Below are 16,495 nucleotides of genomic sequence, written 5' to 3'. Positions count from 1 at the left end.
GGGTAGGCCCTATGTTGATATATATAAAGCCAAATTAAATCACCTCCTCCTTGCTGTAGGCTTGAATTCTTTGACCAAGAAGAAAAGTTGGTCCTGCAACTTGAATTAATTATGCTTTTCCCCATTGCAACTTGTTGCCTCCATGTGAACAGTTCTCCATCATATTCATTGATGATATATATAAAATTAGCTGCTCTACTTTTTCATCTTGCATCAAAGCCCCACAAAACAACAAGTTGCCGGATCACCCAGCTTTAACTTTCATGTTCCAGAATATAGGAAAATGCTGCTATACAAGGGAGTATACTCGTCTTTGCCTCTGATAACAATAGAATTTCATGCTTCCCTGAAGATGAGTCCCTCATTGATCCATCCATTCACTTCTATATTCAGAGGTCTTTATGAAATAAAGAATCTGAGGCCCTGTAGTATTGAAAGCAAAACAACAAAACCTTGGAAAGGAAATCTTGATATTTACACGGCCATGAATGTTTGGCTCCAAGAAGCTCAATTAATTCTAGCTCTTCTTTCTCGCAATAGCTCTTCTTGGAGTCCCGGAAATTCTGTGCTCTTACTCCCAAGCTTGTTCGTCCTGACACACTTACTGCACATGAGTCTTTGAATAGATAACTCTACTACTGTCAACTGCTTCTGGTATTTCTCGGAACGGAGTAGGCTTCCATAAATCTTGAACAATTTATCTAAGGCCACAGGGATTGGCCCTGTGTTATATCAAGACACTCGAAGTCTTATTCTGGGATTGAGAACACTATAAAACATTGCTACACAAAGAAACATTGAAAAATACCAATCCCCTGATGCCCCCAGTGTGCTAGGCAAATACTCAGAAGCCTCTATTCATTGCACTTGACCATTTGGAATTGATATTCTCTTGTAATCTTTCACAGACGCGAACCTGGGGATTGATAGCTCTGCCCCCCAAGTCTGCACAAGTCATCAGAACGGAGTGTTTCTCTCAGGCATTTCAACAAACACCTGGTATGCATATCTCAAAATTTTCAAACTTTTGATGAGACTTCAACAGAATAGCCTCCAGACGACCAATTCATCAATAAAGATAGTACAATCAAGAACTACTTCCTGGTAATTGAGTTTGATTCTTCATAGAAACAGTGGGAGATCACTCCAGATTAGGTATACCGTCTCCTGCGGCCCAGCGTTGCCTTGATAGGATGCTTGCAATTCAATTTTTCCTTTTCTCGCTGGCAGAGGAAACTCTCCCTGGAACCGTATAGGCATTGAAAACCTTCCGCTTGGTTCTGCCTTGACACATGCCACTGTGGTTGGCATACTCCCCATTAAAGACCACTCAATGGCCCTTAGAGTGACTTCGCCTCAGCACGTGCATCTTGTTGGAAAATTTCTGGCGTAGCGCTTCGCGGATCGAATCGCGTCGATGCCAATTGCACTTAGCGAGCGCCGCTTCTTGTGATAATTGCTCGCCAGAAAAGCCTTCACGAAAAATGTTCCTCGCGAGCGCTCGCGGCCAGTAGCTCGCGGTCACTCTCCGCGGCCACTCGCTTAGCGGCCATCTCTTTATGTCCTCACTCGCGGCCAGTCGCTGATGTCTCCGTGTGCGACGCTCGCGGTCACTCGCTTTCGCTTGCGGTCAGTCTTCGCGCCAATTTGCTCGCGGGGAATTGGCTTCGCTCTCGCGGCCATCTCTTCGCAGTCGCTTGCCTTCGCTCGCGACCATCGCTTAGCGGTCACTTGCTCTCGCTCGCGGCCAGTCTCTTAGTGGTCGCTTACTTATGCGGACAAACGCTCGCGGCCACTCGCTGATGCGCCGCATAACTTTCTTTTTGTATTTTTTTTTTTTTTTTTAACTAGCTAAAAGAAAGATGTAAACTAAAAATTAGAAGCAAATAAAGAAGCTAGCATCAGTGCATTTGGCTAACCTCTAGAAGGCCACGGGGGAGGCCACCTATGCTTCACTCCAAGCTCCGATACATCAAAATTTATGGCACGAAAATCCCTCTCACGGGAGCTTGTAAGAAAATAATAAAGATACTTCGCGTCGAACACTTGAAAAAAAATTGGCTCGTAGAAGGAGTAATATTGCCCCCCAAGTATCTTTGTTGGTTGACGAAGCGAGATCTTCAATTGCAATTATGGAGATAATAATGTCCCAAGATCGGCTTTGTCGCCAACTACCATATCATAGAACTTAGTGTCTTCAGAATAAGCCACAGATTGGCTATTGTATTCGACCACTTGTTCAAGGAATTTGAACTGCTGCATATGATTTTTGGAACTAATAATTAAATTATAATTATCATCATATTCATCATAGATTGGCTCTGTGTCAAGACTGGACTTGGGGTCACCAAATCCTTCTTTACAAATTTCAAAGCCACTGACTGGCCTTGAAACATATATGAAGATCTTCAAATTGAATTGATTAATAAAGCCACAGATTGGCTTTTCAAGACCAAAACATAATTGATAATCAAGTGGACCATGCCTTAATTGGTAATTAAGTGGACCACACTCTTGACCTTCTGCATGATGAGGACGTCCAGCAACCATATAACAACTTAATTCATAATTAAGTTGATTGTGGCTTTGATTACCTTGGTCATGATGACGTCCAGTAGCATAACCATAATTAAATTGATCATACAGCTGCTTCTGGTTATTAGGGGGGTGAACCTGGACAATATCATGCCCCCCATGCATCTGATCAATAGCCACGTATTTGGCTTGATCAGTGGAGAAATCAACTATTTGTTTAGAGACAATTATATCGTCAGAAGAACAATCTCGTGGATCATCTTCTCCATGCACAGCCTTTATGTAAGGCTGTGATTCACCAGTGAGACCCTTAGGTTGATTGCCACCTATAGGCAATTCAGTCTCAAGAACCACCTCTTTGCATGCAGGTTCCAATTCGCTTTGATGCGAACTGACCTGAGTAGCCAAGATGGAATCTTCCTTGCGCGAGGTCGCTATACAATCCAGGATATGCTGATATTGTCTTTCCCACTCTTGGTCTTCCTGTTTCCTCCGCTGGGTAAGCTCTCGATTGCGTTGTTCAGCTTCTCGATCGCGCTGCTCCCTTTGCTCTTTAGCTTTCTGAGCATTCTCGTCCAGTTCGCGTGTGAGTCGATTCGCCTTCGCGGTTTCCCTAGCAAAATCAGCGTCCATCTTCTTGCGATGGTTCTCGACATTCTCCATGATGATCGCAAACTTGACTTCAGCGATCGCTCCTTCCGGAATAGGCTTCGGAACAAAAGCCTCTTCTGTCGTAGTGTCGCCATTGGTGGCAACATTGGCCATCTTTTCACTTTAGGAATTTCCTTTGGTAAAGATTTTCCTCTGGCATCCCAATGATGGTGAACACAAAAGACTCTAGCTTGGTCCCACTAGGCGTGCCAAAATGTTTGGCTCCAAAACCAGTTGGCTTGCAAACTGTCTCTTTTGAGCGAGTGATTGCGCAGGCGTGCCAGCACTGTGGGGTGCAGTCGTTGGGGTAGTCCCTTGACCTGACTTCTTCTTCAAGCGCTGTGGACGAGGAGAGCACCAACCTCGTCACAGGGTTCTTCTCTTGCCTTTCGGAAAAGGACTTTTGCCTTACGGATAAGGACTTTGGGTGTGATCTCTTCGGTCACTGTATCGATACTCAACGTTGTAGGCTGAGCAGAGCAATCACTGGGAAGTTCTGAGAAAGCACGAGGTTTGCTAAAGCGTATCTTTAGCTTCGCTGAGTTGCGAGGGCGTTACCCTTGCTTCGCTGGTTGTATCGGTGGCAGTAGTACTGGCAGTCGGCTCGCGAGAAGACTAGGACTGGCGGGGGGTCACCGGGTTTCAACAAGGTTGAAGGTTTGCTCCGGGGAGGCTTTGTAATCACTGGGATTGATTGATTCGAGAGAGGTCCCTTATGTATCATCTTTAGCCTCTATATATAGGCTGCTGCAGATTCACTTTCCAAATATGAATGAAATACTATATTTTAGGCCACAGTTATTGGCCTGGAATCAAATCAAAACTCAAAAAGATAACTATCGTAGGCAATAAGAGATTGACTCTGTCATAGCAATCTTCTAGGTAAGGTTAATTACCTTTCAGAGTCCTGGATGTAATCCTCCTCTTGGATGCGGTAGGGTATGCACATCTCAATTGCCTTCGCGGAGACTTCGTAGCTTGCGGTATGCAATTAAGGAAAGGATAATCGCAATTAACCATGATTGCATGCTTCCTAAATTGTACCACATCCATGAATCCTTATTTGCATAAACTTGATTGCTTGCATGACATGGGCCCACCATATGATCTATTTGCACGACGACTCTTGAATATAGGTAGAGAAGCACCACCAAAGACCTTCCTTAATTGCATGGGCAACTATATATATATATATATATATATATATATATATATATATATATATATATATATATATATATATATATATATATATACAGCAGAGATCAGAGGCGGACGTCCGTGACTAGGCAAAATGCGGACGAAATACGTGTCAGCTAGCTAATTAACTTAATTTCATGCGGGTCCCACCAACTTCATCTTCTCTGTTTCTCACACAGTCCAATTAGTCAGTGTTGACTCCAAAGGAGGAGATTACTTGCTCCTGATCTTGATCTCTTCCGTCTCTCCGATCTCCAAATCCAAAGACAAATTGATTAAAAAGCGTAAACCTTGAAATGGGCAGGGCCTCAGTATCCATATACACCACCGTTCTCACAATCCCATCCCCTTCGAACCCATCGTCGCCGACACCGAGTGGCGCCGCGAGGACGCAAATGGGAGAATTTGCACTTGGATCGAGACTCCACCCCCACCGCCGAGTTCCAACATGAGTGGAAGGATTTCATGGAGACGTTCAATGTCACCAAATGGCCGTTGGTCTTGTTGTTCCCCAAGATTGATGTCGACCCAGTCGATGGCTTTATCAGCGAGTACGAGTTAACTCAGTGGATCTTGGTAGGAAAACAACCAGCCCAACGCAAGCATAGCATATCAGATCCCAACCAGAGAAGCAAGAGATTGCCCCAAACCAAATTTCAGAACCATACATAACATCTTCAGTCAAAACCAACAGACCACCACGCAAGAACTTGCCAGGTAAAAAGGGGAAATTGAAAAAAAAAAAAAAAAACAGAGAGACCGAGATCAGAGTTCCGATTACTGGGCGAATTTTCATTTAAACTTAAACTGAAGGTTGAAGAAGATGTGCATCTGAGATATGAAGAATCTGAAATTTCATGAGTGGGGGAAGGATCGAGTGAACGGAGAGAGATGAAAGAAAGAGCAGCGAAGGAAATCAAGAGATAGAAAAAGAACGGTGGAAGAACAGAGGAGGGTTGGGATATCTGAAATTTAATAATCATGGAGATTTGGAAGATGAGATTGGGGCAGAGAAGAAAAAAAAACAGAACAAAGGAAATCCTCTTCAGATGGACTGGGTGAGAGAAGATGATGTATGTGGGACCCGCATCAAAATTGAGTTTGTTGGCTAGCTGACACGTCATTCATCCGCAAATTAACTATAGCAAGGACGTCCTCTTTGGAACCTTGCTCTATATATATATATATATATATATATATATATATATATATATATATATATGTAATCATACTTTCCTTGATGATTGCCACTGCATGCTCCTTCTACACGTCCACCATGTCATTAATTGCATGAGAATCTTAACTATTTGCATGTATATTGGTACTGAAGGACAATGAAGGATAATTGTTTCCTTCCTTAATTACTCAACTTCAATATATGATGATATTGCTGATAACGTGGCCGCACATCAAAAATCTTCCTCCCTTGCACAATCTTTGCAGGCAAACCAACTCTTTAATTATCAAATATTTGATAATTAATAGTAAATCAAGAAAATCCAGATTTACTTCGAGATTGCTTAATCTCTAAGTTGGCTTTATTTAGCCTCTAGACAATATATTCCGAACTTATCGAAAATATATAGCTTGGGCCACGGATATTGGCCCGGTCTTCTTCGAGTCCCCCTTGTCAGGAAAAAATGTTATTTTGGGTTCAAACAGAGTGGACAAGGATTCCATCAATAAACACAAGCATACCAAACTAAGAGCAAAAACTAATCAAAATGCTGCAGCTTTCCGGTTTAACTAATATCTGATAGAGTTATGGCCCTCAAGCGTTTAAAGATTTTTCATAAATCTAAGTGGAAGGCAATTCTTGAGAAGTATGCACGTGTTAACTATAATCTCTGTGCTCAAAATATTTGGGGATGATAATGCTTTACAAGGTTGAATCATTTATGTCATAACTATTTGCAGGGACGTAGCCAGGAATGACAGGAGGGTTGGGCTAATTTTATACATACAAAAATTTTGCGAAGAACTCTTTTTTTTTTTTTAGGTTTGGAACCCAGTGAGAGGCTCATCCTTATACCTTTATTATTCAAAACATACAATGAGGGGGACATAAAACCAAAACCCCGTAAACATTCGGCCATTCCCAATTATCAACCCATCATCAACAATTATCAAACATTCAACAAGACAACAACCCATTTCCACTATAGCAATGACAATCAATCAACCAAAAATCCAAAACATTCCCAATTATCAACCCATCAACAATGACAATCAATCAACCAAAAATCCAATACCTGGGATCTGGGATTGAAGCCTTGAAGGAGTCACACTGCGACTGTCGCAAACTCGCAGTGGAGCCGTGGAGGTGGCTTGGTGGCTGAGGAGGTGGCTCAGGCGTGGAGCAGTTGAGGTGGCTCGGCGGACTGCTGGGACTCGCTAATAGAACCTGGAAGGCTAGAAGGTGGAAGCAAAGTGGGGACAACACCACAGGGGGAGAAGGGGAGAGTCTGAGAGTTGACCTACAGCCCATAAAGCATTAGTTTATTGGGCTATACCCATACTTGGTTGATTTTGGCCCAAATTTTCCCTTGGGCAGTAGCCCAAGTAGCCCTTGTCCTGGCTACGTCCCTGACTTTTTGTGTAAGTAGCCCTTGTCTTGGCTACGTCCCTGACTGTTTGTGTTCATGCTGATTCTGGTTGTAAAGAAAGGTCCAAGTTGAGTTGCTGGATGTAAAGAATAGTCCATATCCATGACTGACTTATTCTTTAAAAAAAAAATTCAATTTATGTGATCATTGATCATGAAGGGCCTCTTCAAGTAATGTTTTCCTGCCTCCAAATTAAATAATAGAAAACAACCAATTATTTCCATTATTGATTTTGTAGGCAACTGAAGAAAAAAGGTTGCATGAGGTGTTTGAAATGCAGAGGAGAAAGCTTCCAGCCAAGCTGCACTCAGAAACTTTTGATTCAAATGTCATTACTTTTGGAACTTCATTTATGGTTGTTTTGTCAATTGGATTCATCGTAAATTGATGGAAAATTGTCCTTTTCTAACTGCATTATGACTATTTTGCAGTTAAGAGATTTTAGACATACTCCTTGGTTTTAGATGTATCCAATTGAAAACTAGGATCTGCCTATTGTAATTGCTACTTTATTATCTATAAACTTCAGGAAAAAAAAAAACGCAGCGTCGCGTGGAATTTGTGACTAGTAGCTATGAAATTCATAGCATATTAAGTCTACATGAAACTCAAAAGATACCAACCTATGTTTGAACCCCGAATCTATCAAAGTGGCCAGGCACTGTGGTGCAATACACAGTTGGAGCATTTCACATGTGCCGAATGGGTTTATCTTGGGCCTAGGAAGCCTTTGGGTTCCCCTTGATAAAGTCAAAAAAGTCTACATGAAACTCAAAAGATACCAATTCAGTCACTCGCCCACATGTAAATGTAGTCACGTAGATATATAGGAACCGAGCTATCTCCTGGCGTTGCCATAAGTGGAACGTACATCATGACCAGCTCCTCAACTTCTATGAACATCTTCTGATTGAGTTCCCCGTGAATTAATCTTTGTCGTTGTCTTGGGTCCTCAACAATGGCGGGGGCAGGATTATATTTATGTGGGGGCAAAATCTTTTTGAAAGAAATAGAATGAACCTTAACGAAAGAGTTGGGTTAATATTTGCTTTTAATACTTCCACAACTTCACAGTAAAGTAAAAAAAAAAAAATCAATCCATAAATATTTTGAAAACAAAAATGCATTTCTTAGCAAAACATAACAACTATCAATTAATATAACTCTAATTATATATAAGGAAAAAAAAAGGAATTTTAGAAAAAAGAAGAAGAAGAGAATCGACAATCAACAATCTGCAAAATAATTAACAATACATATAAAATAGACTAGAAATAGAGTTTTTTATTCATTTCTTTTATGTTTGTGGGCCAACAAACACAGCTTTTTACTAATACTACATGTAAGTCTTGTATCACTCTAGAATAGGGAGTTTTATTGCTCCTCAACGGGACCAATATTGCTGAAACAATTTCATTATGATAAATACTATAAAGCAAATCAAACAGAACTAAGAAAATGAGTGGGTGCAGCTGCCCTCACTGGGCCTTAGGTGTGTCCACCACTGGTCCTCAACTTCAATAAATCTTCTTGCCAGGGGTAACACCGTACTTATTGTTATAACTTGTATGTGTTTACCGCACTAAGACAAGGGTTGACATCCTAAAAAAAAAAAAAAGGATTTTCCGAGGTTATATATAAGTAGGTCGTTTGGTATTTACTAAAGATTAAAGATTTATACGGCCTGGCTTTGCTATTATTTAGTGGTCGGCCCAAAAACAAGTATTCCCACCATACAAGAAGGTCTATTATCTAGTGCCAGAATCTTCGCCACAAGCGAGAAAGACGAGATCGCTCTGCTTCATAGCTCGTTCCATACTCTACTTACGATCTCAAGACTCGAGTAGTACTCACCTCTATCTCTAAACTCAAAAGCGGCTTATGCGTGTCACTCGTAGTTACCAAATGGTAAATGATGGTTGCATTGACGGAGCCTTCAAATTTAGTGCTTCATAGATAAAAAAAATAAATAAATAAATAAAAATAAAAAATAAAAAAAAACTCCTTGAGGGTAACAATGGAAATTTCTGGAGTCCTCCTGGTCAATAAGCAAAATATAAAGGGAAGACCCCTTTTCCAAGAAGGAAACAGAATCAGCACCGTCCACCATTCCAAACTTGAGCGGTCAGCATCAAACCAGAAGTTTCTAGACCCACTCCCTCCAAAACCTTTCCTAACAGAACAATCTAGACCCACCGCCCTACACATCGTATATAAACCCCCAAACACCTCTCACCCTCACCACTAAACAAAATCTGAAAAAACCTTCGCAAACTGTATAGCTTTCTTTCTTGTCTGCGATTCTTCAAGTCTCTGATTGGTATACAATGGCCGGAAAAGGAGAGGGACCAGCGATCGGGATTGACCTCGGCACCACCTACTCTTGCGTCGGAGTGTGGCAGCACGATCGTGTCGAGATCATCGCCAACGACCAGGGCAACAGAACCACGCCGTCTTATGTTGCCTTTACTGATACTGAGCGTTTGATCGGTGACGCCGCTAAGAACCAGGTCGCCATGAACCCCGTCAACACCGTCTTCGGTAATTTTTCATAACCCTGTTTTTTGATACAGGATTTATAGTTTGGGTTTAATTTTGTTGATTCATGGTGTTTTTGATACTGTGATTTGTTTAATTGTTGGTGTTGATTGTTTTAGCTTTAATGTGTGTTAGATATGCCTAATTTTTGGAATCTTTATGGCTGATTTTGTTCTGCATAATTGGATTTTCATCACCGTCAAGATGATTGTAGTGTTTGATTGTTAAAGAATATAGTGAAGAGATAAGATTTTGATAATGTACATTGATTTTATGATTGATCGCACTTTAGATTAGTACTTTAATTTGGGGTTGCTAAACGTTAAGCTTGGATTTTCAGAGCTGAACCAATGTTTAATTGGGTGTTCTGTGGTAATTGGCTTCGCAGAAAATAAGAGGGTTAATGAAGTGTCTAGTGTGTCGAGTTTGTTGGTTGTTAGTTTAGCCTGATTATGTCTATGCTCAAGCAAGATTTTGTCGATTGATCTGCTATATGTACAGCTCTATATTGTGCTTTCTAATTGGATTCTGTTGGCTTCAATGAGAAAACAAGACTCTGTAGCTTGATCTGTTTTATGTAAAGCTCTGTAACCTCACCTTATATTGTGCTTTCTAATTTTGTTTTGTCATCTTTACAGATGCAAAGCGGTTGATTGGTAGAAGGTTCAGTGACCCATCTGTTCAGGGTGATATTAAGCACTGGTCCTTCAAGGTCATTGCAGGTCCTGCTGACAAGCCCATGATTGTGGTTTCATACAGAGGTGAAGAGAAACAATTTGCTGCTGAGGAGATCTCGTCTATGGTTCTCATCAAGATGCGGGAGATTGCAGAGGCCTATCTCGGCTCAACGGTGAAAAATGCAGTTGTTACTGTGCCTGCTTACTTCAATGACTCGCAGCGTCAGGCTACGAAGGATGCTGGAGTCATTGCTGGTCTTAATGTGATGCGTATTATCAATGAGCCCACTGCTGCAGCCATAGCTTATGGTCTCGACAAGAAGGCAACCAGTGTTGGAGAGAAGAATGTCTTGATTTTTGATCTTGGTGGAGGAACTTTTGATGTCTCTCTACTTACAATCGAAGAGGGTATCTTTGAAGTCAAAGCTACTGCTGGTGATACTCATTTGGGAGGAGAGGATTTTGATAACAGGATGGTGAATCACTTTGTTCAAGAGTTCAAGAGGAAGCACAAGAAGGATATTAGTGGAAATCCAAGAGCTCTTAGGAGATTGAGGACAGCTTGTGAGAGGGCGAAGAGGACTCTCTCATCCACTGCTCAGACAACCATTGAGATTGACTCTTTGTATGAGGGTGTTGATTTCTATTCATCTATCACCCGTGCAAGATTTGAAGAGCTGAACATGGATTTATTTCGGAAGTGCATGGAGCCAGTTGAGAAGTGTTTGAGAGATGCAAAGATGGACAAGAGCAGTGTCCATGATGTTGTGCTTGTGGGTGGTTCTACTAGGATTCCAAAGGTGCAACAATTGCTGCAAGACTTCTTCAATGGAAAGGAGTTGTGCAAAAGCATCAACCCGGATGAAGCTGTCGCTTATGGTGCTGCGGTGCAAGCTGCTATTTTGAGTGGTGAGGGCAATGAGAAGGTGCAGGACCTATTGCTTCTAGATGTCACTCCTCTGTCCTTGGGATTGGAGACTGCTGGAGGTGTTATGACTGTGTTGATCCCAAGGAATACTACCGTTCCGACTAAGAAGGAGCAGGTGTTTTCTACATATTCAGACAACCAACCTGGTGTCTTGATTCAGGTTTTTGAGGGTGAGAGGACGAGAACCCGCGATAACAACTTGTTGGGCAAATTTGAGCTCTCTGGCATTCCTCCAGCTCCAAGGGGTGTACCCCAGATTACTGTTTGCTTCGACATTGATGCCAATGGCATCCTCAATGTCTCTGCTGAGGACAAGACCACTGGACAGAAGAATAAGATTACCATCACAAACGACAAGGGAAGACTATCCAAGGAGGATATCGAGAAGATGGTACAGGAGGCTGAGAAATACAAGTCGGAAGATGAGGAGCACAAGAAGAAGGTGGAGTCCAAGAATGCTCTGGAGAATTACGCCTACAACATGCGGAACACAATTAAAGATGACAAGATTTCTTCAAAGCTTGATGCAGCCGACAAGAAGACGATAGAGGATGCAATTGAACAGGCAATTCAATGGCTTGATGGCAACCAACTTGCAGAGGCAGAGGAGTATGATGATAAGGTGAAGGAGCTTGAAAGCATTTGCAACCCGATCATTGCCAAGATGTACCAGGGTGGTGCTGCTCCTGACATGGCTGGCGGCAAGGATGAAGACGTTTCTCCTGCTGGTGGCAGTGGTGCTGGTCCCAAGATTGAAGAAGTCGATTAAGTTCTTGTGTTTCTGTTTTAGGAAAAAAAAAAAAACGATTTCAGTTGTTAAAAGTATTTTAAGCGTCTTTGTTTTGAGTCTTGTCTTCCTCCTGCGTCCTGAACAATGTATTTGCCAGGTTTTTATTGTTAATTTTTGGCTTTAATTTCTGTTCAATTAGGTGCTTCTGTATATAATTTCTGAAAACCTGCAGAACAAGCAACGTAAAGATGAGAGATCCAACAACCACTGAAACACATAGTTGAGTCTAAAATTAAACTCTTTATAAGCACTGACGTAGCTTATAGAAACCCCACTTTTAACTCAAGTTTCCTTACCTTCTTGCAATATGGATCATATAAAACCAAATTTTGGCGTTCATGTGGCTTTACAGTGTGGTATAAAGCTCAACGGCCGTGCCATATAAATGGCTCACTTGTGGTTGTGGTAAAAGAATCGTGCGAATCATTGTCCATCTGTCCATTGATTTCAGTCCCATAACCCAAATGTCACAGTAAGTAACATGAGAGTTCTCATCATCCTGTCTTAAGCGTATCATTAATGCAAGCATCGATCCCCCTGACTAGCTAGTTTTTCAGGAAGTACCTTCTTTCGGAAAAACCTCATTGTCTATGTTAAAAGAAAGTAAGAATTTGCAATAACATGGACATATAGCAAGAGCATTATCAGCTTATAAATACTTTTCTTTATGCTTAACTTTTTATGCTGGTTCTCTCCATCTTATAAATACTTTTCTTTCTTCATTTGTTTCTCTTACTGTTGCCTACATTTGAACTTTGTTCTTTATTTATTTAACTCTTAAACTAAGGAGACATATCATGTGTGTTTATCTACTGGATGTTTGCATTTTTTACGTTAATTTCGTCCATGGTTTCTTAGGCTAAATGTTTTCAATTTCAGTGTGATTCAATTAAATTTAATCGTTTGTTCCTTATTCAAGGTTTTAAGCCTAGCTATTTTGTAGTACTTGCATGAGTAGCAGTGTATTTTTGAAATCAAAGTGATTGAGTGGTCCACGTTTTCATTAATTATATATTCAATTATGATTTGTATATAATTATGATTGGATTTGTTTGATCTTATTTGCAGAATGTATTCAGCTCGAGTCTCTGGTTTTTAGTTTTCTGCTCTTTTGCGTTTGAATGGAGCTAAGAGTGATGATGGTTTTGCTATCAAAACTGATTAGACTAGGAAGAGGTAATTGGCAAACAAATAATAATTTAGCAAAGATTGTTACAAAAAGAGAGAACTATAAATATCATAGATCATTGAAATGTGTTATATTATTTGTGAAACCATCATTGTCATGTGTTATATTATTTGTGAAATGTGCTATGATTGAGATAATCATCTGAAAATGAGTTTTTAACAGAGTTTTTAACAGTTTGGTTTATCTTTGGTTTCAGGATAATTGTGTTTGGGTAGGTGATCTGCTGCAACTGGACCAATTGTCTTTTAATCTCTTGCTATGATTGAAAATGAGTTTTTAACAGTTTGGTTTATCTTTAGTTTCAGGATAATTGTGTTTGAGTAGGTGATCTAATGCAACATCCCTAAATTCACATCCCGCAACAAAGCGCGGGCACTGTTGCTAGTACCCAACTAGAAAAGAGTTAGACTGTTAGGTTGGAGACTTCGGGCCAAACATATACTGTTCACTCTCTCTCTCTGCGCCAAAGGTTTTCACTCTCTCTCTCCCTCACTCTCACTCTCTCTCTCTCTCTCTCTCTAACAGATTTCCAGCCACAAAGCAAAACCTTTGAAACGGTGAGTAAGAATATACACGATCCCTCTAAGTTGATATATAACTTTTGGGTTAAGAATCTAATAAACGTTTATTATATTCTTTGAAGTTTAGTGCGCTACTGATGGAAAATCAACCAAATACCCGGAGGCATTCTCAAATTGATAGAGAGCCACCCACCTACAAAGGTATGTAATTGATTACTTGATTCTTTTTATTGTTCGTGGAGGCTTAATCTTTATGGGTTTTGTGTTGTTTGGGAATTTTCTTAAAAATTTTGGCAATTGTATTTTGTTTGTGGCATTTGTTTGTAGAAACTGTGATCACTGGTGCTTCCAAGCATGCTGTGCTGTATAATGTAGTATCAAATTTATTTTGGGCGCTTTTGGATTTGCTGATTTCAATATGGAGATTTGGATTTGGAAGGCAGAAACCTAGCACTACTGTTTCTGGTAATCAAGCAGTTAGTGGAAACACCAGGGACCAAAATGGAAGTTTCCCTGTTGGCAACACTCCGCAGAAGCATGCTCGGAAAAAAGTCAAAGCCAATTCCAGCTATTCCTCCACCAATGCGAAGTCGAGTCCTTCTCAAACACAGATCACCAAAGACGACAAACCTAAAGATGATCAGAAACCTAGCACTACTGTTGGTAATCAAGCAGTTAGTGGAAACACCAGGGACCAAAATGGAAGTTTCCCTGTTGGCAAAACTCCGCAGAAGCATGCTCGGAAAAAAGTCAAAGCCAATTCCAGCAATTCCTCCACCAATGTGAAGTCAAGTCCTTCTCAAACACAGATCACCAATCAGAAACCTAGCACTACTGTATCAGGTAATCAAGCAGTTAGTGGAAACACCAGGGACCAAAATGGAAGTTTCCCTGTTGGCAACACTCCGCAGAAGCATGCTCGGAAAAAAGTCAAAGCCAATTCCAGCAATTCTTCCACCAATGCGAAGTCGAGTCCTCCTTCTCAAACACAGATAACCAAAGACGACAAACCTAAAGATGATCAGAAACCTAGCACTACTGTTTCCGGTAATCAAGCAGTTAGTGGAAACACCAGAGACCAAAATGGAAGTTTCCCTGTTGGCAACAGTAGCAATTCCTCCACCAATGCGAAGTCGAGTCCTCCTTCTCAAACACAGATCACCAAAGACGGCAGACCTAGAGATGTTCAGAAACCAAGCATTACTGTTTCTGATAATCAAGTTAGTAGAAACACCGGGGACGATAATGGAAGGTTTTCTGTTGGCAACGCTCGGAAAAAAGACAAAGCCAGTTCAAGCAATTCCTCCACCAATGCTAGGTTGAGTCGGCCTTCTCAAACACAGATCAGCAAAGACGACAAACCTGAAGATGATCGGAAACCTTGTATTGTTGTTTCTGGTAATCAAATTAATGACAACAAAGGGCACGGTAATGGAATTTTCTCTGTTGGCAACACGTAAGCAGGTTGTTGTAAACATTCAGTGATGTCAAACGAGACTCTCTAGATCTATGAAGATATTGGTCAAACCAGAAAACCATCGGTTATTAAATTAACCGGACAGTGAAGTTGACAGAAAATGACTATAGTTTGGTGTGCAATTTGTATTTGACATGCGTCCTGTTTTCCGGGTAGATATGCATAGCTCATCTGTTTTTCTTGAGTAAACGTATTGTAATGATAGACCCATTGCAATATTTGCAGTCATGCATACGCATTTCAATTCGATCTTACTAGTAGTTTGCATAAACGATTTGTAATCAGATTACTAACTAAGAACGTTTAGGTGGTTGTGTTAATTCCTTTTCCACGAGCTAGGTAGTTTACTGGTTCTACTGGCGGCTAATATGATCATGAACAAATTAAAGGTTGTGTCGCTGAAAGTATTTAGAAAAAGTTGTAAAATCAAAGCTAATCGTACGTAAATGATTTTCCATTGAAATTTACGGTAGAGTAGGTAAAGAAGGACCAAGGTGTTGGTGGCCGGGAGAAGCCTCCATTCATGGCCTGAATTAATATGAGAAAAAACACAGAATCATTGTGGTTGTCTTGAATTGGAGGGGCTGGGGAAGAGGCGTAGCTTCACTCGTTTGGACTGTTTTCAGTCCATGTTTAAGTCGATCGTTGAGTAAATTTTGTCTCTTAATTTGTTTGTGATTTAGTTAAGTTCTGTAAGAAGTCTTCATCATGAATATGATCATTATTAGTTAATTTGATGTTTTCTCCATGCTCCATGCATAACATACATTCTTGGAGTTGGCCCAAACCGTGTGGTGGATGTAGAGAATTAGGTTAGTAATCGGCTCAATGCCTCAAAATTGATCACCTTTTATGAACATGTACATACATGTACATTTGCAAGTATAATTAGCTATAATGGGCCACGCTCATTGTACCGCCAAAGGTACTAATTCCAACCAAAGGAATGACATGCAGACACACTGCCAGACGGGCTACAGCCTCAACGTCGGACCACCTCCAGATCGCCGCCGAAGCGCCTCCACGCGCCGCGCCAAGATGGCATCAGAGGCTTCTGAAAAGGGGAACTGAAGCATATCAGTCCCACATCGAAAACAAAGAGAAGATCAACATCTTCCTCACCCATAAAATGTTCTCTCCTCTCTCCTCATTAATAAGGCATTCATTATTTACCTATTGTTACTCTGTCAACATAAATACATGGACTAACTTAGGCATCGGAGAGTTGAAGACCGCCCAACGCGGTCTCCCTCTGACATCCCAGTGTATTTTATTTGACAGATAGCGAAGGCTTTGAGAACATCGCAGGTACCGACCCGCCCGTCGGATCAGCGTTAACGAAGGTTCAGCTACCGCCGAACTTTTAGACATTAACAGAACATA

The 16,495-nt window shown here is 41.0% G+C and overlaps 2 protein-coding genes across 5 annotated transcripts; both read left to right on the top strand.

Annotated features, from left to right (window-relative positions):
- The first annotated feature begins 9,229 nt into the window (after positions 1–9,229).
- On the top strand, positions 9,230–12,060 carry LOC112196608 (heat shock 70 kDa protein 4). Its single transcript, XM_024337005.2, has 2 exons — positions 9,230–9,533; positions 10,169–12,060. The coding sequence occupies exons 1-2, from the start codon at positions 9,320–9,322 to the stop codon at positions 11,902–11,904; spliced, it is 1,950 nt and encodes a 649-aa protein (XP_024192773.1). The 5' UTR covers positions 9,230–9,319; the 3' UTR covers positions 11,905–12,060.
- Positions 12,061–13,420: 1,360 nt separating this feature from the next.
- On the top strand, positions 13,421–15,316 carry LOC112196623 (cell wall protein RBR3). 4 transcript variants are annotated; one of them, XM_040508818.1, is made up of 4 exons: positions 13,421–13,671; positions 13,758–13,836; positions 13,963–14,100; positions 14,479–15,316. In XM_040508818.1, the coding sequence occupies exons 2-4, from the start codon at positions 13,773–13,775 to the stop codon at positions 15,093–15,095; spliced, it is 819 nt and encodes a 272-aa protein (XP_040364752.1). In that variant the 5' UTR covers positions 13,421–13,671; positions 13,758–13,772; the 3' UTR covers positions 15,096–15,316. The 4 variants fall into 4 exon arrangements, with proteins under 4 accessions (XP_040364752.1, XP_040364748.1, XP_040364745.1 ...); XM_040508814.1 differs by having other exon boundaries at positions 13,422–13,671; positions 14,299–15,316; XM_040508811.1 differs by having other exon boundaries at positions 13,428–13,671; positions 13,763–13,836; positions 13,963–15,316.
- The last annotated feature ends 1,179 nt before the right edge of the window (positions 15,317–16,495 follow it).

Source organism: Rosa chinensis, chromosome 1 (genome assembly GCF_002994745.2).
Source record: "Rosa chinensis cultivar Old Blush chromosome 1, RchiOBHm-V2, whole genome shotgun sequence".
In the NCBI taxonomy this organism is placed as follows: Eukaryota; Viridiplantae; Streptophyta; class Magnoliopsida; order Rosales; family Rosaceae; genus Rosa; species Rosa chinensis.
This window is presented reverse-complemented; position numbering and strand designations above follow the sequence as displayed.